A 24,896-nucleotide genomic window follows, 5' to 3' on the forward strand; every position below is an offset into this window, starting at 1 on the left:
GCTTGTGTTCCCTCTCTCGCTGTGTCTCTGTCAAATAAATAAAATCTTAAAAAAAAAAAAAACCTCCCTTCCTGAACATATTTGACAATGGAACAACAGTTGTTCTACTTAACATGCAGTGGACTTCTCATTTGTAACACATGGAATACACTTGATATCTTTTAAGACGCTCACCTTCACTGTACTGCCATTAAATCCACTGGTATTTCAAATCAGGTAAAAAATATTTTTTGACTGTCCTAAGAAGATTTTTTAAAACATCAAGGTAAATTACAAACAGCTATCAGACTCTGAACAGCAAGAGCACAGAGAACCTTTGTCTGCGAGGCTGACAGGTGTCAAAACCTGACCTTTCCCTAACTGGTCAACTGAAAAATCGTTAATAGTATGTTTGACCTTACTCATTCGCCTTTAATATGACACAAGGTTAAGTCAATCAACTCAGCAATTAGATCCAAAATGTCCCCCCCAAGACAGCAATAATTAATCATTTCTAATCCTTCCTAGAAATTTCAGATTTAAAATACAAATTATTTACACATAAATCCAAGAATGAAAAATATCAGTTTTTCCTTTCTGAATACTTCACATTAAGGTTTTATGTTATGTATCTTAAAAATTCAGAATCTATTATCCACTAAAAATCCAAATACAGACTACAAAAGCTAAATTATCAAAACACAGTCAGAACAAGAAATACAACACAAGAGTCCCAGTCTGATAACTGGCCTCATTCACCTCCTTCAAACTTTTATCCAATAAATTTACATCAACTATGGCAAACAACAAAAAATTTAAGAAAAAAAAAAAACCTCGCAAAGAAATTAATTATTCCCTTTTCTGTACATATTTCTCCATCAAAGCAAACACAATGCAATTTAATTGTAACGCTGCATCTCCTTCTAATATAAAAATATATTTATTTTACAGAAACAGATCCATATAAAAGTCAATGCAGCTTTAGGGGCACCTGCTGGCTCAGTTGGTAGAGCATGTGACTCTTCAGGGTTGTAAGTTCAAGCCCCACATTGGGTGTGGAGATTACTTAAAAATATTTTTTAAAAAAAGTCACTGCAGCTTTAATTAATCTGAAAAGATAAACAAATGCATACAAATGGAGAGTCCAGGTAGACTCTAAGATGTGTGTGCCAGCAACCCAGCTTCTGTAACATGGAAGCCAAGATGGCCCTGTGGCTCTCTACTCCCCACTATTTCCCTCTGCCTCAACTTGGGCAGCAGGGTCTATTACACATCAGAGACGAGCTTATACAATAAATGCTAATAACTTTTCCCTAATCCCTGCTTTGCCTTGAGTCTAAAAGCATCACTGACACCTGTTTTAGCACAACAGTTTCAAACACAAACCAAATATTCCAATCAAAGTGAAGAAAAATGTGCATGTTCCCAGTAACGAAATGGTAAAAGTTGGGAAATGGGAAGAGCCACAGGGAGCTACTGGCAAGCTAATCAAAAGTACCTGAATTCAAGTGCCTTGATTACTAGTATCAGCTGCCATGAGAGTATACCAGAAAAAGAAGGAAAAAGGTCTCTGCTAGTAAAGTGATACAATCTATCACAGGAATGGTTTTTCTGCCAAGCCCCTGCAATGCTTTCTCGCTCTTTTCTTTCCTCCATGAATCAGCACCAGCTACAAACACTTGATCAAGTTTTATATTCCACACTGTTTATTTCAAAAACAAAAACAGGGCGCCTGGGTGGCTCAGATGGTTGAGCGTCTGCCTTCAGCTCAGGTCATGATCTCAGGGTCCTGGGATTGAGTCCCGCATCGGGCTCCCTGCTCCTTGGGAGCCTGCTTCTTGCTCTGCCTCTCTCTCTCTCATGAATAAATAAATAAAATCTTTAAAAAAAAAAAAAACATGTTTTTATACTATACACCTCCAACCAAGGTTCTGATAAATCACCCAGGAGGACTACCTACATCCTATCCCCCAACAACTAATAATCACTGAACTAAAAAAACAAAAAGTCACACAAAAAGCCAAAAGTTACTCTTCCTTTTAGAAACTGCATAGGATCCCCGGTGACATACAAATGTAGACATAAATTTTCCCTACATTCAATTTTCCAATCTTATCCATATTTCTACATCTTACTTTAATGCATGTTTATTATAATGCACCTCAAATGACCTGCAGAATGAAACAGAATATAAATACAGTAATTATAGCAAACAGACTGGAAGCAACCAGAATATTAAAAGCCAATCATGACTGCCAAGACACTTGTTAAAAGTATGCCTATATGTGCCATAAATTCCACTCTCCTATAATAACAAGACCCAAAATAGATTTTAAGTTCTTTTTTAATCCCAGTTAGTTAACATATAGTGTTATATTAATTTCAGGGGTACAATATAGTGATTCAACACTTCCACACATCACCTGGTGCTCATAACCACAAATGCACTCCTAATCCCCATCACCTATTCAACCTACCCCCCCCAACCCCCCTCCCTTCTGGTAACCATCAGTTTGTTCCCTATGGTTAAGAGTCTATTTCTTGGTTTGCCTCTCTTTTTTCTTTCCCTTTGCTCATATGTTTTGTTTCTTAAATTCCACGAGTGAAATCATATGGTATTTGTCTTTCTCTGACTTATTTCACTTAGCATAGTACTCTCTAGTTCCATCCATGCCATTACAAATGGCAAGATTTCATTCTCTTTGATGGCTGAATAATATTCCATTGCATATATATACCACATCTTCTTTACCCATTCATCTATCAATGGACAGACCCTTGGGTTGCTTCCATAATTTGGCTATTGTAAATAATACTGCAACAAACATAGGAGTGCATATATCCCTCTGAATTAATGTTTTTGTATTCTTTGGGTTAATACCCCATAGTATGATTGCTGGATCATAGGCTTGTTCTATTTTTAACTTTTTGAGGAAACTGCATACTGTTTTCCAGAGTAGCTGTACAAGTTTGCATTTCCACCAACAGTGCAAGAGGGTTTCCCTTTGTCCACATCCTCACCAACACTTGCTGTTTCTCATGTTGTTGATTTTAGCCATTCTGACAGGTGTGAGGTGGTATCTCATTGTAGTTTTGATTTGCATTTCCCTGATGGTAAGTGATGATGAACATCTTTTCATGTGTCTGTTGGCCATCTGCAGGTTTTCTTTGGAGTAATGTCTGTTCATATCTTCTGCCCATTTTTAATTAGATTATTTGGGGGGGCTGTTCAGTTTTATAAGTTCTTTATATACTTTGGATACTAGCCCTTTATCAAATATGTCATTTGCAAATATCTTCTCCCATTCCACAGGCTGCCTTTTAGTTTTGTTGACTGTTTCCTTCACTGTACAGAGCTTTTTATTTTGATGTGTTCCCAGGAGTTTACTTTTGTTTTTGTTTGCTTTGCCTCAGGAGGCATATCTAGAAAAAAGCTGCTAGGGCCAATGTCAAAAAACCCACTGCCTATGTTCTCTTCTAGGATTTTTATGGTTTCAGGTATCCAAAATAGATTTTTTTTAATTGCAGCAAAAACACATCAAATCTAATTAACCCCAAGCTTCTCCAAATACAAACATTTGCGGCCTCTATATCTGCCATATTACTAATATATATGCAAGGCATAATACTAACAACTCTATATGCTCTAAATTTTTTTAAAGATTTTATTTATTTATTGGAGAGAAAGAGAGCACAAGCGATGGGAGCAGGAGCAGGAGAAGCAGACTCCCCGCTGAGCAGGGAGCCTGACACAGGGCTCAATTCCAGGACCCTTAGATCATAACCCAAAGGCAGCCACTTAACCCACTGAGCCACCCAGGTGCCCCTACTCTAACTAATTTAAAACTCAGGAATCTGTGGTGAGGATTAGGATTATCTTCATTTTATTTATTTATTTATTTTAAAGAGAGAGAGAGAGAACACAAGCAGGAGGAAGAACAGAGGGGAATAGAGAGGGAGGGGGAAAAAATCTCAAGCAGACTCCATGCTGAGCACAGAGCCAGACGCAGGGCTCGATCTCATAACCCTGATATCACGACCTAAGCCAAAACCAAGAGTCGGACACTCAACCCACTGAGCCTCTCAGGCACTCCGGGATTATCCTCATCTTAAAAATGAGGAAACAAGTACAGATCAGAAAATTTACTCAAAATCACAAACCTGATTGTCAAGTCTGGGATTGAATTTTATGCTACCTATAAGTCAAAAGTTAGCCTATTACTGTTTAATGGATGCTGACAGAAGACAAAGACTCCTGCATTAGAGACAAAGAAATGTATTACTCATAAGAAGCAGCAAGAGAGCCGAGACATTGTGTCATTCTGCTTACCATCAAGTTCCTTGGGGGAAACATGACATAGTCCAGATGAATGGTCAAGTAGAATGGGTTTGCACTACAGCAAGGAACACTGAGAAACAATCACTTTTACAGCAAGCGGTAAGCAAGCCTCCTCTATATATCAGGAAAATATTACTTCATCCCTCAAGGTTGCTTGTTAAAAACACAGCTGTGAGAACAGCCTGGGTAAAGAGTGGTCAGGACCATATTTTCTTCATATACCAAGCAAAACATGTACGATCAGAAGGGGGCGGTTCCAACACTGATATGCATCAGATGGGTAACTCAAACTCCACAAATACACCACCAGAGTCTGGACTGTTAACCACTATTAATAAACCACATTCAAAAACTTTATCATTATTCCCCTAATTTAAAACTATAATTACTGAGGCCATTGAGGCCTGTCACTAAACATGGCAAACTGAACATAAGTATTTATTTCCATTACCTCCACAACAAAATGAAAAGTGACAATAATGATATAAAAAGAATATAAACCGGGCGCCTGGGAGGCTCAGTTCGTTAAGCAACTGCCTTCGGCTCAGGTCATGATCCTGGAGTCCCGGGATCGAGTCCCACATCGGGCTCCCTGCTCGGCGGGAGTCTGCTTCTCCCTCTGACCCTCCTCCCTCTCATGCTGTCTCTTATTCTCTCTCTCGCAAATAAATACAATCTAAAAAAAAAAAAAAAAAAAAGAATATAAACCACCAAGGACAAACAAAATGGTGGAAGAGGGAGTTCAACATGGTATTGGAAAGTGGATGAAAGTGTGCTAATTGATTGAAAAGAGAAGAGAAAGCCACAACTTAAATCCCTAGAGAAAGAGATACTGAAGAGAGAGCTAATATTATCTCACAGAAAACAATCATGAATTAGATGAACCATATACAAAAAATGAAGAATGAAAAAAAAGAAAGAAAGAAAAAAGTCACCATAGTGAACAGTGGGCTCCTGGCTCTCTGATACAAGAATGTCAGCATTAAGACATAAATCACTGTGGAAAGAGATTGGAGGCTTCCTCTGAAATACTAACTTTGGCAAGGGTCATCAACCAATTATTTTTTAAAAAGTAATCGAATAATGCCCAAAAGTAAATAAGTATCTCATACACTTCCATGTACACAATATAAACCCCAATCTTCCAGTCCACTTTTTAGTATCTCATTCTTAAACATAAACAAAGGGCCAAGGATCATTAGACACTTAAGAAAAACATTCAAGGGGCCCTGGATGGCTCGGTCGGTTAAGCATCCCACTTCAGCTCAGGTCATGATCTCAGGGTCCCAGGATCAAGCCCCACGTCAGGCTCCCCACTCAGCAGGGAGTCAGCTTGTCCCTCTCCCTCTGCCCCTCCCCCTGCCTGTGCACACTTGCTCTCTTAAATAAATAAAATCTTTAAAAAAAGATTTATTTATTTGACAGAGAAAGACACAGCGAGAGAGGGAACACAAGCAGGGGGAGTGGGAGAGGAAGAAGCAGGCTTCCCTCAGAGCAGGGAGCCCACTGCGGGGCTCGATCCCAGGACCCTGAGATCATGACCTGAGCCGAAGGCAGACGCTTAACGACTGAGCCACCCAGGCGCCCCTAAATAAAATCTTTTAAAAAAATGATCCAACTATATGCTATTAGAGACACTTTAGATTCAAAGACACAAATACAGTTGAAAGTAAAAAGATTTTTTGCATGATGTATCTTTTTTCAAACAAAAAAGATCTGAAATGACTATCATAATATCAGACAAAACAGACTTTAAAACAAAAAAATGTTGGGCGCCTGGGTGGCTCAGTGGGTTGGGCGACTGCCTTCGGCTCAGGTCATGATCCTGGAGTCCCTGGATCGAGTCCCGCATCGGGCTTCCTGCTCGGCAGGGAGTCTGCTTCGTCCTCTGATCCTATCCCCTCTCAGGTGTTCTCTCTCTCTCATTCTCTCTCTAATAAATAAATAAAATCTTTAAAAAAAAAAAAGTTACTAGAGATAAAGAGGAACATTTCATGATAAAACGGTCAATCCATCAAAAAGATGTAACAATTATACATATTTACGCACCTAAAACGAGAGCCCCAAAATACATAAAACAAAAAAATGGCAGACAGAAATAGACAATTCAACAATAGTATCTGAAGACTTCAATATCCCTCTTTTAATAATGAATAGAACAAATAAAAAGATCAACTAGCAAACAGAAGACTTGAAAACACTATTGACCAGTAAGACCTAACAAACTATATCTACAAAACACTCTAACCAAAAGCAACAGACACACATTTTTTTAAAAAGATTTTATTTATTTGAAGGAGAGAGATACAGCAAGAGAGGGAACACAAGCAGGGGAGTGGGAGAAGGAGAAGCAGGCTTCCTGCTGAGCAGGGAGCCCGATGTGGGACTCAATCCCAGGACCCTGGGATCATGACCTGAGCCGAAGGCAGACATTTAACGACTGAGCCACTCAAGCGCCCAATAGACATGCATTCTTAATAAGCTCACATGGAACATTCTTCAGGACAAACCATACACTAGCTCATAAAATAAGACTCAATAATTTTAAAAGGACTGCAGTCATACAAAATATGTTCTCAGACTAAAATGGAATTAAATTAAAAATCAGTAACAGCAGCAAGTTTGGAAAATTCAAAAACACATAAAAGGTGAGGGCGCCTGCTGGCTCAGTCAGTTAAACATCTGACTTCAGCTCACGTCATGGTCTCAGGGTCCTGGGATCAAGCCCCACATCAGGCTCCCTGCTCAGTGGGGAGTCTGCTTCTCCCTCTCCCTCTGCCCCTCCACCTGCTTGTGTTTGCACGTGCTCTCTTTTTCACTCTCTCTCAAATAAATAAAATCTTTGAAAAAAAAATACATACAAGTTGAACAACACCCAAAATAACCAGTAAGTCAAAGAAAAAACAAAGAAAATACTTTGATATTAATGAAAACAAAACACAACGCAGCCAAAACTCACAGAATGCATCTAAAGCAGTGTTCAGAGGAGGGCTAATGTAAATGCCTACATTAAAAATGAAAAAAACACCTTGAGGGGCGCCTGGGTGGCTCAGTCGTTAAGCGTCTGCCTTCGGCTCAGGTCATGATCCCAGGGTCCTGGGATCGAGCCCCGCATCGGGCTCCCTGCTCGGCGGGAAGCCTGCTTCTTCCTCTCCCACTCCCCCTGCTTGTGTTCCCTCTCTTCCTGTGTCTCTCTCTGTCAAATAAATAAAATCTTTAAAAAAAAAAAAAAAAAAAAAAAACACCTTGAATCAGTAACCTAAACTTCGACCTTAAAAACTAGAAGAGCAAACTAAACCCTAAGCAAACAGAAGGAAGGAAATAATAAAGACTGGTAAGTGATAATAATAAATAGCAAAAATTAAAGACACAGGAATAGAAAAATTGACAAAACCAAATAGTTATTTGAAAAGATCAACAAAATTGACAAACCTCTAACTCAATGACCAAAAAAAAAAAAAAAGACTTAGTAAAATCAGTAATGAAAGAATGAAAGGACATTACCAACCTTATAGAAATAAAAAGGATTTCTGAGGGGCGCCTGGGTGGCTCAGGTCATGATCCCAGAGTCCTGGGATTGAGTCCCACATCGGGCTCTCTGCTCAGCGGGGAGCCTGCTTCTCCCTCTTCTCCCTGCCTGTGCTCTCTCTCGCTATCTGTCTCTCTCTTTCAAATAAATAAAATAAATGAAAAATCTTAAAAAAAAAAAAAAGGATTTCTGAAACTAATATAATATTGGATATTAATTATATTTCAATTTTTTTCAAGTAGGCTTCACACCCAGCGTGGAGCCCAATGCAGGGCTTGAACTCACAACCCTGAGATCAAGACCTGAGCTAAGAACAAGAATCGGATGCTTAACTGACTGAGCCACCCAGGTGCCCCTATATTTCAATTTTTTAAAAAAGCATTAGGAGGGATACTATGAACAAGTGTACATATCAATTAGATAACTCAGATGAATGGACAAATTCATAGAAAACACAAATTACCAAAACTGACTCAAGAAGAAATAGAAAATTTGGATAGATCTATAATAAGAGTGAATCAGTAATTTTAAAACACCCCACAAAGAGATGCCTAAGCCCAGATTCCCTGGTTAAATTCTAACATATATTTAAAGAAAACACGAATCCTTCACAATCTCTTCCCAAAAAACCAAAAGAACAGGACACACTTCACACTTCCCAACCCCTTCTGAGACCAAGATTACCCTGATACCAAACCTAGCCAGTGACATCGCAAGAAAACTACAGACTAACATCCCTTATCAATAAACACAAAAATCCTCCAAAAAATTATAGCAAATCATCCAGCAACATATAAAAAGGATCATACAGGGGCACCTAGGTGGCTCAGCATTGAGTCTGCTTGAGATTCTCCCACTCCCTCAGCCCGTCTACCCTGCTGCTGGTGTGTGCATGCTCTCTCTCCAATCAGTCAATCAATCAATCAATCATACAGTATAAGCAAGAGGAATTTATCCCAGGAATATCCCAGCAAGGTTGGGACCAAAAATCAATTAATGTAACACACCATATTCACAAAATAAAGGACAAAATCATACGATCATCTCAACAGGTGCAAAAAAAGCACATGACTCGGGGGCGCCTGGGTGGCTCAGTCGTTAAGCATCTGCCTTCGGCTCAGGTCATGATCCCAGGGTCCTGGGATCGAGCCCCGTGTTGGGCTCCCTGCTCCACGGGGAGCCTGCTTCTCCCTCTCCCACTCCCCCTGCTTATGTTCTCTCTCTCGCTGTGTCTCTCTCTGTCAAAATAAATAAATAAAATATTTAAAAAAAAAAAAAGCACATGACAAAAATCCAACACCCTTTCATGATGAGAATGCTCAAATAAAATTAGAAGGAAATTTTCTCAATCTGAATAAAAGTCATCTGTAAAAAGCACATACCTAATATCATAGGTCAAAGTAAAAGACTGAATGATTTCTTCCCACTAAAATCAGGAACAAGACAAGGATGTCCACTACTGCCACTTCTATTCAACATTATACTAGAGATTCTACCTAGGGAAATTAGTCAAAAACGAAGAAATAAAAAGCATCCAGATTGGAAAGTAATGAGTAAGATTCACCTCTATTTGTGAGACATAATCTCCTAAGGAATCCACTAAAACCTCTTAGTACTAAGAGTTCCATTAGGTTGCAGGATACAAGATCAATATATAAATATCAATTGAACTTCTATAAACTAGCAATAAATATTCCAAAAATGAAATAAAGAAACAATTCCACTTACAGTGACATTAAAGAATAAAATACTAAGGGGGTCGCCTGGGTGGGTCAGTCAGTTAAGCATTTGACTCTTGATCTCATCTCAGGTCTTGATCTCAGGGTCATGAGATCAAGCCCCACCATGGAGCCTACTTAAAAATCAAATTAATTTAAAATTTTTGAAAAATAAAGAATAAGGGACACCTGGGTGGCTCAGTTGGTTAAGCGTCTGCCTTCGGCTCAGGTCATGATACCTGGGTCCTGGGATCAAGTCCCGAATAGGGCTCCTTGCTCAGCGGGGAGACTGCTTCTCCCTCTGCCTGACACTCCCCCTCCTTGTGGGTGCTTGTGGGTGCCTGCACATGTTCTCGCTCGCTCTCTCTCTGACAAATAAATAAAATCTTTTAAAAAATTAAAAGTAAAAATAAAGAATAAAATACCTATAGGTATAAATTTAACAAAAGTACTTGATTTTGTTGAAAAAATTAAAGAAAACCTTCAAAAATAAAAATATCCCATGTTCATGAAAAACACTTAGTATTAAGATGGCAAAACTCCCCAAACTGATCTACATGGTTTCTGCAATCTCAGTCTGAATCCCAGTCTGAGTCCCAGCTGACTTATTCATAGAGCTGATATGTGAATCCTAAAATTCTTAAGAAAATGCAAGGAACAAAAATAGCCAAAATAATCTTGAAAAAAGAACAAAGTTAAAGGACTCCTACTTCTCAATTTCAAATATACAAAGCTATAGTAGTCAATATTCAAGACCATACAGTACTGCCATAAGAATAAGCATACAGCTCAAAAGAATAAAATTAAGAGTCCAGAAATTAACCAATTCAGTCAACTGACTTTTGACAAGAGTGACAATTTGATGAGGAAAGAACAGCCACTTTAACAAATGACACCTGAAAACCGGACAGCCACATGCGAAAAAATTAAGTTGGACCCCTACTTCATACAATATACAGAAATTAATGCAAAATGGGCCACAAACCCAAATGTAAGAACCAAAATTATAAAACTCTTAGACGGGTGTCTGGGTGGTGCAATTGGTTAAGTGTCCAACTCTTGGTTTCGGCTCAGGTCACAATCTTGGGTCCTGAGATTTAGCCAGGCACTGGGCTCCATGTTTTGGGCAGAGTCTGCTTGGGATTCTCCTTCCCTCTCCCTGCCCCTCCCATTTGTGCACACTCACTCACTCTCTCACTCTCTAAAATAAATGAATAAATCTTAAAAAAAAAAAACAACAAAAACTCCTAGAGAAAGCCATAGGAGAAAATCTTCATGACCTTCCTTTAGACAAAACCTTCTTAGATCTGACACCAAAAGTACAAGTGACAAAAGAAAAAAATAGATAAACTAGACTTCACATAAATTAAAAACTTTGTGTTGCAAATGATACCATCAAAATGAAATGACAATCCTAAGAGAGAAAACATTTGTACATCATATATCTTACTGTATTCAGAATATGTAAATTAACACTCAACAATAAAAAGATGACTCGATTAAAAAAACATACAAAGGATTTGTATAGACATTCCCCCCAAAATATACAAATAACCAGTAAGCACGTGAAAAGATGCTCAACATCATTCATCATTAGAGAAATGTAAATCAAAACCCCAGTGACTTACCGCTTCACATCCACTAGGATGGCTACATTCAAAAACAAGTAACAACAATTGTGGGTGAAAATGTGGAGAAAGGGAGACCATCGTACACCAGTAAGATATAAAATGGTGCAGCCACATTGAAAAAGTTTGGCAGTTCCTCAAAAGTTTAAACACAGAATTACCCTATGACCTAGTAATTCCATTCCCAGATATATACCTAAAAGAAATAAAAAGATATCCACACAAAACTCGTACATATTCACTGCAGCATTATTCCTAATAGCCAAAATGTAGAAACAACCCAAAGTCCATCAACTGTTGAACAGAGAAATACTATTTGACAATAAAAAAGAATGAAGTACTGATTTTTGCTACAACATGGATGAAACTTTAAAATATCGTGCTAAGGGGCGCCTGGGTGGCTCAGTTGGTTAAGCAACTGCCTTCAGCTCAGGTCATGATCCTGGAGTCCCGGGATCGAGTCCCGCATTGGGCTCCCTGCTCGGCAAGGAGCCTGCTTCTCCCTCTGACCCTCCCCCCTCTCATGTACTCTCTCTCATTCTCTCTCTCTCAAATAAATAAATAAAATCTTTAAAAAAAATAAAATAAAATATCGTGCTAAGTAAAGCATTATTCACAATAGCCAACATATAGAAGCAACCCAAGTGTTCATCCATAGATGAATGAATAAAAAAGATGTGGTGTGTATGTGTGTGTATATAATGGAATATTACTCAGCCATAAAAAAATGCAATCTTGCCCTTTGCAACAACATGGATGGACCCAGAAGATATAATGCTAAGTGATATAAGTCCATCAGAGAAAGACAAATACCATACGATTTCATTCATAGGTGGAATTTAAGAAACAAAACAACAACAACAAAGAGACAAACCAAAGAACAGATTCACATACAGAGAACAAACTGGTGGTTGCCAGAAGGGAGGTAGGTGGGAGGATGGGTGAAATACATAAAGGGATTAAGAATATATTTATTGTGATAAGCACTGAGAATTGTATAGAATTGTTGAATTGTTATATATTGTATACCTGAAACTAATACAACACTGTATGTTGATTATACTTAATTTTTAAAAAGAATTGCACTAAGTGAAAGAAACCAGTAACAAGACCACAAGTTACATGATTCCATTTATATGAAAAGACCAGAATAGACAAATTCACAGAGACAGAAAGTAGGTTAGTGGCTTCCAAGGGATGAGAGGAAGAAACGAAAAGTGACTACTAATGGGTAGGATAATTCTCAAATTCTTTTCTAGGGTAATGAAATGTTCTAAAATAGATAGTGGTGATGGTTGTACAACTCTGTGATTATACTAAAAACCAATAAATTATATTTTATTTTTTTTCCCTTCCCCTAAGTTGTACATTTTAAAAGGGTGAATTTCAAGATATGTGAATGCTATCTCAACAAAGGTATTATAAAATATACCTGTGATCTCATGTGTAATGTAGAATCTAAAAAAGCCGAATACATAGAAACAGAGAACAGAATGTTGAATGCCAGGGGCAAGGGGGTGGGGAAAAATGAGACATTGGTCAAAGAGTCCACACTTCCATTGCCATAATATCATGGTGACTATAGTTAACAATACTGTATTCTATAACTGAAAGTTGACATGAGAGTGAATTTTAAATGTTCTCACCATAACCACGACAAAATTGCAATTATGTGAGGTGAAGGATGTGTTAACTAGTCTTATTGTGGTAAACACTTCACAACATATACATGTATCAAATGATCACCTTGGACACCTTAAGCCTACAGAATGCTATACGTCAATTACGTCTCAATAGAGCTGGGGGAAAAAGACACACTGTATGATACTATTTATATAAAGTTCAAAATCAGGCAGAATTTATGATATTAGAAGTCAGGTAGTAGCTAATTTTAGGCAGGAGACAGGAGGTAGTGAATAGGAGGAGACACAAGGTACACAGGTGATAGCAATGTTCCATTTCTTAACTTTGGTAATGATCACTTTGTGATACTTCATAGAGCTATATAGTTATGATCTATGCACTTTTCTGTACATAATTAAATTGTAAATTTAAAAAAAAAAACAGTTTTTGCTTAAAAAAAATTATACTTGACAATACACTGAGACATTTTAAAATAAAAAATAGATCTTTACGGGCGCCTGGGTGGTTCAGGCGGTTAAGCATCTGCCTTCAGCTCAGATCATGATCCCATGGTCCAGGGATCAAGCCCCACGTGGGACTCCCTACTCAGCAAGGAGTCTGCTTCTCCTTCTCCCTTTGCCCCGCCCCCTGCTTGTGTTTTCTCTCTCTCTCAAATAAATAAAATCTTTAAAAAAAAAAAAAGAATAAAAAACATCTTCAAGGACACTTCTCTATTTCTATCTATCCATCTATTTATTTATTTATAAGTAGGCTCCATCCCCAGCACCATGGAACCTAATGCGGGGGCTTGAACTCACATGGAACCTAATGCGGGGCTTGAACTCACAACCCTGAGATCAAGACCTGAGGTGAGATCAAGAGTCAGACACTTAACTGACTGAGCCACCCAGGTGCCCTTCTCTATTCATTTCAACAACAGGAAAAAATAAATTATTTTTAATATAAAAGCATACATTAACTGTAAGTGATATTAGCAATAATGGACTTCACTAAGGATCTAAGTTAAAAACAAACAAAAAAAGACAAAAGGGAAAATGTATGGGGTTTGGGTCAGATGATCTAGGCTCAACACCTTCCTATGCCCACGTAGGTGTTATTTAGAAATCTCATGGGGCGGGAGCCTGGGTGGCTCAGTTGGTTGGGCAACTGCCTTCAGCTCAGGTCATAATCCTGGAGTCCCGGGATCGAGTCCCTCATCGGACCCCCTGCTCAGCAGGGAGTCTGCTTCGCCCTCTGACCCTCACCCCTCTCATGCTCATTCTCTCCCATTCTCTCTCAAATGAATAAATAAAATCTTTAAAAAAAAACAGAAATCTCGGGTGCCTGGGTGGCTCAGTTGGTTAAACGACTGCCTTCGGCTCAGGTCATGATCCTGGAGTCCCTGGATCGAGTCCCGCATCGGGCTCCCTGCTCGGCAGGGAGTCTGCTTCTCCCTCTGACCCTCCCCCCTCTCATGTGCTCTCTCTCATTCTTTCTCTCTCAAATAAATAAATAAAATCTTAAAAAAAAAAAATAGAAATCTCATGAGGCTCTTAGAAAGGAGAAAAACTGCGCAAAGTGCTTCCCTCACACATAATCAACACTAAACGTCTATCAAATGTTTGTTTACTTCCCTTCATGCCATCTCTTTCCACCAACTCAATAAACCACACTGTTTCTGTACACAATGAGTATATTTTCCACTTCTCAGAACAATGTCTTTCACTCCAACTTCTACTTTATTTGGCCTCAAGTCACTCATTCTAACACCAAAATGGACACTCACTCAATCCTACTAACATCTAAGTGCTCCATGACAGAATTTTTCTGCCTTCCCTCCACAGCATAGATCATCCTAAAAAACATAAATCCTATTTCCACCCACAATACTTACACTTGCTAAATATATCCCAGACATTTCTTTTTCATATAGTTACAATATGTAAATCATTCAGATTTGTCTGCAAAATAATTTTTACAACTCCTCAGAGATTTTACCAACTGACTTTTAAAATAAAGTCTAAACTATATTTCATTACTGGAAATATATACTACCTAACACTTCTCTATTTCCTTTAATACATTATTAGCTTTAAATCTTCAGCCTAGAAGATTTTGGTTAAAGATGAACCTGTATAAATTAAATTTTTTTGTGCTTTCACAAGTCACATATTTAATAAAGTCACTAAATGTGAGACTTTGGTACTAAGGAGCCCCTTTTCTTCTAGTCATGGAAAAGGAAAGGTTCCTTGTGCAAAGCCAACAGCTATTCTTTCAGGCAGGTACTTCAGAAGAAAATGTAAAGAGAAAGAATGCCACACGTTAATACTAGCACTTAAGGCCAACAGGAAGGGAGAATGATGAAAACAATTTGAAGATGGATACAAAACTATACTTACAGCCTCAAAGTGCAAATGGATATCCTTTAAGAAATTTTGAATTTTGTCCTTGGGTAAAATACTGAATCGAAATCGAAGGAGATCCATTTCTTGTTGAATGAACCAGCGTCTAAGATCCTCACTGAAATGGAGACAGGGAAATGGTAAGCATAAATGAAAAGCCCAATGTTATTTTAAAAGTCCACCAATTATTAAATCCAAGAAATCTTTATGAAATAAAATTCAAACATAAGCAAGACGCCAAAAGACAGAAGCTAAAAGCATACAAGTCCTCTATTATAATAAAGAGTACAGATACATAGCACACACAATCTACCAGGGATGTGCTGAACATGGGGAGAGATATTATGAATATAAAATTAAAAGAATTAAATACAGAATACCTTGAGCCTAGCTGATTATCAAATAATATAAAAGAACACAATTCATTGCATTTAACTGCAAAATAGTCATTTACATTAGAAAATGGGATATTCCTTCAGCCTAAGGTGGTTTCATCAATGCCAAATAAATAGCAAATTTTTTAAAAGTAACTTTATCTTGGGGCGCCTGGGTGGCTCAGTCGTTAAGCGTCTGCCTTCGGCTCAGGTCATGATCCCAGGGTCCTGGGATCGAGCCCCACATCGGGCTCCCTGCTCTGCGGGAAGCCTGCTTCTCTCTCTCCCACTCCCCCTGCTTGTGTTCCCTCTCTCACTGTGTCTCTCTCTGTCAAATAAATAAATAAAAAAAACTTTAAAAAAAAAAAAAAAAGTAACTTTATCTCTGAATAGATTATGATCAGAGAAACTCTGAAAGTAAACTTTGCTTACAGCTTTATAGTTTATAATTTCACAAAATTTAATATGTGCAAGTATACCTCAATTTTTTAAAAGCCAACATATAAATATATTAATTCATAAAATATATAATGGGCATTATTGTTGTCACAAAATAATTTTACTACTGCATGTATATATGATTTAGTTTTTTTTTCCAAAGTGACTTTCACAGATTGTCAGGAATTCATTTACTGCATAAATTACATAAAATGCACATGCTTTTTTACAAAAGAAAAAAAGCTCCAAGACCAAACACGGTGAATAATTTCTCAGTTATAATTTTGTGATAGAAAACAATTTCAAGATTCTCATTTGCTAAGCCTATTAATAGAAAGAAACAGGAAAAAAAAAAACTTACAATAAGTATGCTATTTAGCCAAAATTAATGCAGGGAAAAAAAGTTAAAAAAAAAAAAAAGCAACTAACTCCTTCTCCCTCTGGGTGGCACTATATTATAACAAACGAACTAGCAAAGGAAAAGATCTTATCTAATGGGCACTAGCCCATAGATCTCAACTTCTAAAATTCTGTACCAAATACAAGTATATGTTTGAGTCATTATTTCTTATAAATAGTGCCACTATTTTTTTCTGGGAAAACAGTAGCAAAAGTCCTTCTTCTTCCTGAAATCCCCTCCAATTTCAAATCCCAAATGAAGAGCCTGTCCCATGAAGCTAACAAGTGTTTCAACAGGTAAATTTTAGAAAAGAATTTTTTCAATATTTTTAGTAAACTGGCTTCAATTCGCTACAGCAGTGTTCAACTCATCAATCGCCAGTTTCTGATGTTATTCTGAGTTTTTCAATGTTGAGTACAATACACGTCAGCTTCCCCTGTACCAATTTATAACCCAAGAATACCAGATTCAGCTATGAGAGCATAAATGTATACTCACGACTGGCAATAAGCAAGACGTAAAATAAAGTGAGAAATATGATCTTTTCTTCGGGGTTCATACTCATTCTCTAAGTTTTCCTAAAAATAATGGCACATGAGTAAGATAAATGCATTGGAATGGTAAGATGTATAAAGAATTACAGAGTCATCATAAGCCAATGGTAAAGTTAAAGTTTCAAATACAAATTTCGTAATTTGCTTTCCAAGATAATTATCATTTTATGTAAGACAGCAATCAAATGAAATGAGAACTGAACTGATACCAACAAAACCTCCTGGGTTTGGACTCCACTCTCTCTTCCTATCAAATCCTCTCCCAACTTCCTTTCTTACCCAGCCCATACCCAGGGCTCTCACCTCTTCAACCACCTCTTGCATCAACCCTCAACTGCTTTCATTTAACCATCTGGCAAAACCGAGATTTTAAATAAATCTACAGCTACACTCTACAGTCCTATTCCCAAAACACTGAGAACCTCTGAGGAAAAAAATACACAATTATTGAGAATTTGGAATATTAAAAATTCACAACCTCTAACATGAACTGGATCTTTACAGCACCAAGGAATCCTTATTCAAGTCCAACACAGTTAAGAGGGAACAAGTCCTGAGCACGTATGAGGTACCAGGCACTGTTATAAGCATGTTTAATCTTATTAACCCATTTAATCCTTTAAAAAATCTCTATGAAGTAAGCACTACCAAATCCCTATTTTAAAGATGAGGAAACTGAGGCACGGGGATGTAATATAATTTTTCCAGGGTCACAATGCTTATGACAATAGAACAGGGATTTGAGACATAATCATCTTTCCTCACTCTTAGAAATGCTGTTTCAGTCTTTACTAGTTGACCCAAGCTCCCTACCACACCACTTCCCCTTCTCTCCCAACAGGTAACTTCACCTACTTTACAGAAATTAAAGGCCACGGGCCAACTCCTTCAGCTCCAAGCTTCTGCATCCACACCGTACTACTTTCCCTTCCAACTCTGTGGACAAGAGATCTCTCCCTCCTCCTATATAAGCTAATCCCTAAACCTAAGCCATGCAACCCATCTACTCTTCTGTTCTAAGGATCTTGATTTATCAAATGCTCTCTCAAACTCCCCTCTTCTTTCTCTTCCAGATTTCTTTGCTCAGCTTATAAGCATGTTCAAGTATCTCCTGTCATGTAGGTCTTCTCTTTTCCCTATAAATTCTTCTTTATTCAGACCTATTTCTCCCCTGTCTTTTCAGCTAGCCATCTTAAGAGTACATATCCCATACCCACCTCTCTCCTCCAAACACTGCCATCATTGGCTTCTGCCTCTATCTACAAGGCCCCACAGAGCTGATAAATCCAAACGGATTCTGTACAATTCATCTTACATGATCTTAACCTTCTGAAATTATGTAGTTAAGAGTACCACCATGGAGACAAAATGTCCAGATTTGAATCTTGGCTCCACCATTTACCAAATTATAAGCTGGGCCAGTTAGGTAGCTTATCAATAACTCCATTCCCTTATCTATAAAATAGGGGTGACAAGAGTACCTGCCTCATAAGACTGTTAACTGGATTACATGGGTTAATATATGTAATGTCCTTAGAACAATCTCTGGGATACAGTAAACAAGCATAATATGAATGCTTGCTGTTGTTACTGCTATGGTATCAGTATTTATACCATGATCACTATTATATCAACTCCAGCCTTCCTTGGCTACCATCCCACTATTATCCCCGATGATCTCCTACCTCTCAGGCAACTCCTTCTCAATCTCCTTCCCAGACTCCCCCAATTCTACTTTACTTTAAATATTGGTATTCTTCACATCCTGTCCGCCATAATCTCACTCAAATATTTTCCTCCTCCTGATGATAGCAACCTTCCTCTTAAACCCATACCTCCACTCCAGATGTCTCCAAAGTCCAACCTGAATGCATAACCAACTATCCACTAGGCATTTCCATGAGCACCTCAAATTCATGTCTAGAACTCATATCTTCCTTCTAAGACTTGCTTCTCCTCCTGTATATCACCTCTCAAAATACTATCACCATCCACTTAGTTGTCCTAACCAGAAACCCGGGTGTCATTCCTAACTCTCCCTGCAATTAGTCACTAAAATCTTTTCATTCGACCTTCATAGTATCTTTTAATATCAGTCCTCTTCTCCCCATTCAATTCAGTCTCATCATTTCCAGGCGAACTGGTTTTCCTCCTACCAGACAAGGCCCACTCAATCTGCTGTTGGAAGTCATCTCCCCAAAATAAAAATCTGATCACATGTATCAGATTCGGTTCCAGCACTACCTGGAACTGGGACGCCTTCCCAAACCTCCCCGGTGTGAGCTGGGTAATTAGAGGTGCTCTTGGAGTTCCTGGAGCACGCATTTAACAGCACCCTTCATGCTGTGGTGCACAGGGTACATCCGGTAATGTCTGGAGATATCTACTGGGCAGAAGTCAGAAACGCTAATGAGCATCCTACAGTGCACAGAACACTCCCTGCACCAAGGAATTATCAGGCCCAAATGTCAATAGTCCTGAGGTTGAGAAACCCTGCTATATTATAATCATGTGACTACATGTCAATCACCCCTAATGGACTGCAGATATCCCTTCAGGCAGAGTCTATGCTAGTCTTTTTTAAAGCCCTGTGCCTAATATGAGATCTTTTCCACAACCAAGACTCACTATATAAATATATACAAACTGAAGAACATTGCTTTCCCACTTTTACTTACTCTGAAGGAAAACTTGAGCTTTCTTATCTCATTCTCCAACTTACTCTGGTATGGCTCAGTTCCTTTCACATAGCTCACACCAAGATTTTCAACTGCTTTTAGCACTAGAAAATATTTTTAAAACAGAAGAAAAAAATGTATGATTGCAAGATAATTTTTAAAAACTAAGACAAAGTCTATGAATAGCAATCCCATAATTACTTGTTTTTAAAAGATGACAAGTTGTAATGGCTTTATTTTCTGCAAGTACGTTATACAAATTACATAAATTTATGGGAAAATAATCTCCATCCATATGCAGAAAATATACCTGTCCTATAACATAATCTAATACCAGGGATTCTCAAACAGAGGGAGAGGGATGGGGGATCATTACTGTGTACTGAGCCACCCCTGTTGAGGAATTCAAGTGTGTTGTTATTAAAAAAAAAAAAATTAAGCACCCGTTTGCATCCCTCATGTGGAGCTGTCAGTTTGCTTCATTTACTCAGCAGAGACTCATCAGAAAAAATAGCCCTTCCTTTACTGATGAAGTAGAGAAGACCCAACAGCGAAGAAGCAAAACCCTTCAATGATCCAAATGAACTGTCCTGAATAGATGCACATAACTGTTCAAAGGTTCCCAAAGCACCCTGTCAATCCTTCCTTAGATGAATTCTACTTCCATCATTATGAAAAGCATTTTTATAATTCAAGAATGCAAAACTTCTAAAATGAATCCTGAACATAAACCCGTGCCCCACAGACACCTCATTACGGTATCTCAAACTAAACTAATTCTCTTCCCCTCCGTCCTGCCCCTCTTCCTGCCATCCCCATCTCCACTAGCACAGTTTCTAACCACCAGATCATCCAAAATGGAATTTCAGCCATTCTCACCTGCCCCCTCACTCCTCATATCCAAACAATCACCAAATCCTGTCAGGAATACCTCCTCAGTAAATGGCTCCCTTCCTATCCCTGACACTGTTACTGCCTTAGTTCAGGCCTTCACCATCTCACTCCGTAAGTGCCAAACCCAAGGGGCACTTTTCAATCATCATCTTAATCTCTATGAAGCATCCGACACTGCTAAGCTTCCTAAAACCCTTTTCTCCCTTGTCTTCACTCTTCACTCAACAAGCCCTGAGTGCTCCCTCTCTGTATTAGCTGTTGTCACTCTGCTCTATTTTTTTTTTTTAAGATTATTTATTTATTTGACAGAGAGCACAAGCAGGTGGAATAGCAGGCAGAGGGAGAGGGAGAAGCAGGCTCCCCGCTGAGCAAGGAGCCTGAAGCGGGGCTCGATCCCAGGACTCTGGGATCATGTCCCGAGCCGAAGGCAGTTGCCCAACCAACTGAACCACCCAGACACCCTGTCACTCTGCTCTTCTAAAAGTGACTAACAGTATCTTACCTTACCTTCTGATTTTCCCACAAGGATATCCTGGAACATAAACTCAGAAGACACTGTTATTACTTGTTTCAGTTCATGCCCAGCTTATTTCTTTCTTTCACTAACACACAGAGGATAAGCAGGCCCACAGTACAACTGCCACATCCTTCTTATACACCGATATTACACCATTAGCTTGGCACAAAATGCCCTTGGTTATCCATTCTTCTCCACCTAACCTAAACTTGTCACTGTTCCCTCAAATATAACATTCTCACTCGTGCCTCCAAGTCTCTGAACAGTCCATTATCTCAGCTTGAAAAAAACTTTTACTTTTCTTTTGAGAAACTTCTATTCATCCTTTGAGGTCCAGATTACATTTCAACTTCTCTAAGCAGTCTTACTTAATCAGCCTAAATCACTCCCACCTGTTTCAAGAGCACCATTATTTACCTCTAGTAAGACACTTAAAATACTAAATTATGATTATTATTTTGGATGTGTGTATCTACGTACTAGAATACAACTTCAATGAATATGAGAATTACACTATTCATCTGAAAATCCCCACCCAACCTAGAATATAGTGGCACTCAATATACACTATACAGTAAATAAAATAGCAAGCCCTCAATAAGTATTTCTTGAATGAATTGAATGAAGAAAATAAATTACTCTCATTCATTCCCCCAAATTTTAAGTGAAGTTCTCAAGAACATACAAACTCTAATTCAAGTATCACTCACATTTAACTCTATCGATAGCCAAGTTTTCAAACTCGATCAAAGATATGCTTTCAGAAGGTGGCTCCAAGTAAAACTGAAGGCTATGAGGGTAGCAAACATTCCTTTGGTCACCTGTCAACCTCAGTTTTTTTCCGCTTTCCTCCAGAAAACTGCATCTCGTTACCTTGGAAGGAAACATAAAATGGTTAAAATAATGGCAAATGGAGTTGAAAACAACAAACAACAAATGCAAAAAATAACTTCATATACACAGAAAAAAACTGAAAGGCATGCATAAAATGTTAACAGTGGTTATTCCTGGGTAATACGTCTTTTTGTATTTTCCAGATTTTCTACAACACACCTGTAACAATTCTGTAATGCGAGTGAGGGCCGTGTGTGCAAGGTGAAACGCAGGTGGTGGTCATAACTTCCGGCAACATCAAAACCAGGCTATGTTGCCTGTGTGCCACCACCCTTGCACCTCCGCAGTCCCAAGAGTTAAGATGAGATTTTATACGGGTTGCAATTGTGAATTTGGAGGAAAGCACGGTAGGTTCTGGTTTCCAGAGAAGAGACTTAATGGACCAGGACCAGTTACTCACTTCCTATCTCATGACCCTGGGAAACAGTACAGGTCTTCCTAATCCAGTCTTTCCGAACTCCCTGTAGGAAGCATCCACAAGCTCCTTAAAAAAATTACCCCCCTCGATCCTACCCGAGCCCTTCGGCGAAGCTTCTCTTTCCTCAACTCGCTGGCACCTGCGTCTCTGCCCCAACCAAACAATACCCAATACCCCACCCCACCATGTTATCCTTCGGTTCTCACCGCTGGCAAAGTGCTCTCCCTTCTCTCCCCACTTGCAAGCCTCAACACCAAGATTACTGTCCGTCCTAAAGCCGCAGGAGACCCTCTTACCTGCAACCACACAAAACACGAAAAACACAAACCAACAGACGCCGTTCTCAGATGGCGGGAGAGTTCATATGGGATCGGAAACGGAAGTAACGGGACCACAAAGCCCGCCCCCCGACCGTCCCGCCCACCCAGCGCGCGCGCGCGCCCTGCGCATGCTCCGTGCGGTGCTCCTGGGTTCCTAGGACGTTTAACCCATTTTGCTAGCTTAAAATTATTTAAATACGATCGTTTGCGTTTCCAAATTATACGCTGCACCTCCTGCGTGTGCCGCCGGTAGCTTTTGATGATTGAAACTGGGGTACCGGAAGGCTAGCGGCAGAAATTTCTGCGCTCCCAAGGGTATGGAGCTTTAACCCACAGGGCTAGACTGATCACTCGAGCTAGCGGAGGAATAGGCGTTTACTGAGCTCGTTTTGCACCCGCTCACTATTAGGGGCTCTGTTTTTTCTTGTTTAATCTTTCAGCGACCCTATAAGGTAGGTTGTATTACCCCCATTTTAACAGATGAGGAAGTAGAAGCTAAAAGATGAACGTTAGTTTGCCCATATATGCACAGTACGTTTTTTTTTTTTTTCCTATGGGACGGCAAGCCCAGTAAAGACAGATTCTACCTTCAGTTCCTCCCCGCCCGCGCCCCGCAAAATAACTGGAACTAGAATGCATGAATGCACACACGCAGAAATCGCTCCGGGGGCTACAGAAATTAGAGGAGATTAGGCTCAGAGGGAAGAAGTAGCGGTCCATCAGAAGCAGTGGGTCAAAGCCACACCAACCCTCCAACTGAGAGCTCTAGGGTTTTCAAGAGCGAAATAAGCTTCACTTGTGGCCTCTAGGAGGCGTGCCTCACTAAAGTGGCTGAGGAAAGATCTAGTAAAGGTAATCGTTGCAGGTGAAGAGCAATTTGAAATGAAATGTTCAAATTTTTAGAAATGCAAAATATATCGAAACCATACCAAACTTCAAAGCACCTACCCGTCATGGACCAAACTGCCTAGCACTGACTTTGTATCAGGACGTATTCTAAGTGATTGCCATATCAATTCATTTTATTCTCATAACTATGAGATAGGTTATATTATAAGATAAGGAAACCATAGAACAGAGAAAGAAGTTAAGTTACTTCAAAGATCACCCAAGTGACAGGGCCAGGTTCAAGGTGAGAGAGACTGTCTCCAAGCACCATAGTGCTAACCAGCATACAGCACTAATTCCACGGTATGACAGCAGTGCCTCACTTTAATTCTTTCCTCTCTCTATCAGGCAACATAATTAACATAACCTGGTACAAAGAAGACACCTGAAAGCATGAAAACTGCCTGAAAAAACCTGGAGCACAGATGATAACATTTACATGAATACTCTGGATAGGGAACGAATGTAAATAAATGACAAAGAACTCTAAAGATTCGACTATAAAAATGTAAAATTGGGCATCTAAAAAAAAATCACAGAATGTTCTGCAGTGATCAAACTAGGGGAAAGGTTTACCATAACTAACACCATCAAAGTGTAAAGAGCTTTTGTAAGTTAATTAGAAAAAAATCCTGATACAAACTGAAAAATGGGAAAAGAACAGCAACAAATAAGCAATGATAAAATGTGAAAAAAAAAAAACGTTTATCACTGGCAGCAAAGAAATTTTCCTCAAGAAAATTGGCAAAGATTTTACAATGAAAATACTCGGTGCTGCACAAAGTCCAGTACGATGAGCTCACATAGGAATTGATTGTGGTGCTATAAGTCTGGAGTACAATATAATAATGTGTATTGTGAGCCCTAAAAGAATTCATACAGTTTGACATAATAATTTCACGTATATGAATCTGTTCAGAAATGGACACAAAAATTCATGCTCAAGGAACTTCATTACAGCACTGTAAGAGTGAAAACCCAGAAAAAAAGAATAGTAAATGATAGTATTGTCATATCATGGGACATTACACAGCCATTCAAAATACATGTTTTTGAAGAATATTGACTTGGGAAAATGCTCAGGATACTATTAACAGCAGAATACATAAAACCGGGCGCCTGGGTGGCTCAGTTGGTTGAGCGACTGCCTTCGGCTCAGGTCATGATCCTGGAGTCCCTGGATCGAGTCCCGCATCGGGCTCCCTGCTCGGCAGGGAGCCTGCTTCTCCCTCTGACCCTCCCCCCTCTCATGTGCTCTCTGTCTCTCTCATTCTCTCTGTCTCAAATAAATAAATAAAATCTT

The 24,896-nt window shown here is 39.0% G+C and overlaps 1 protein-coding gene across 1 annotated transcript in view; it reads right to left on the minus strand.

Moving 5' to 3' along the window:
- PRIM2 (DNA primase subunit 2) overlaps window positions 1–21,938 on the minus strand; it is a 320,402-nt gene extending 298,464 nt beyond the window's left edge. Inside the window, 5 exon segments of the mRNA XM_021691946.2 lie at window positions 15,216–15,336; window positions 16,929–17,008; window positions 19,663–19,766; window positions 21,784–21,913; window positions 21,915–21,938. Of these exon segments, the coding sequence (XP_021547621.2) occupies window positions 15,216–15,336; window positions 16,929–17,008; window positions 19,663–19,766; window positions 21,784–21,913; window positions 21,915–21,938 (459 nt within the window).
- Window positions 21,939–24,896: the final 2,958 nt, after the last annotated feature.

The sequence above is a fragment of the Neomonachus schauinslandi genome, chromosome 8 (assembly GCF_002201575.2).
Source record: "Neomonachus schauinslandi chromosome 8, ASM220157v2, whole genome shotgun sequence".
NCBI lineage: Eukaryota > Metazoa > Chordata > Mammalia > Carnivora > Phocidae > Neomonachus > Neomonachus schauinslandi.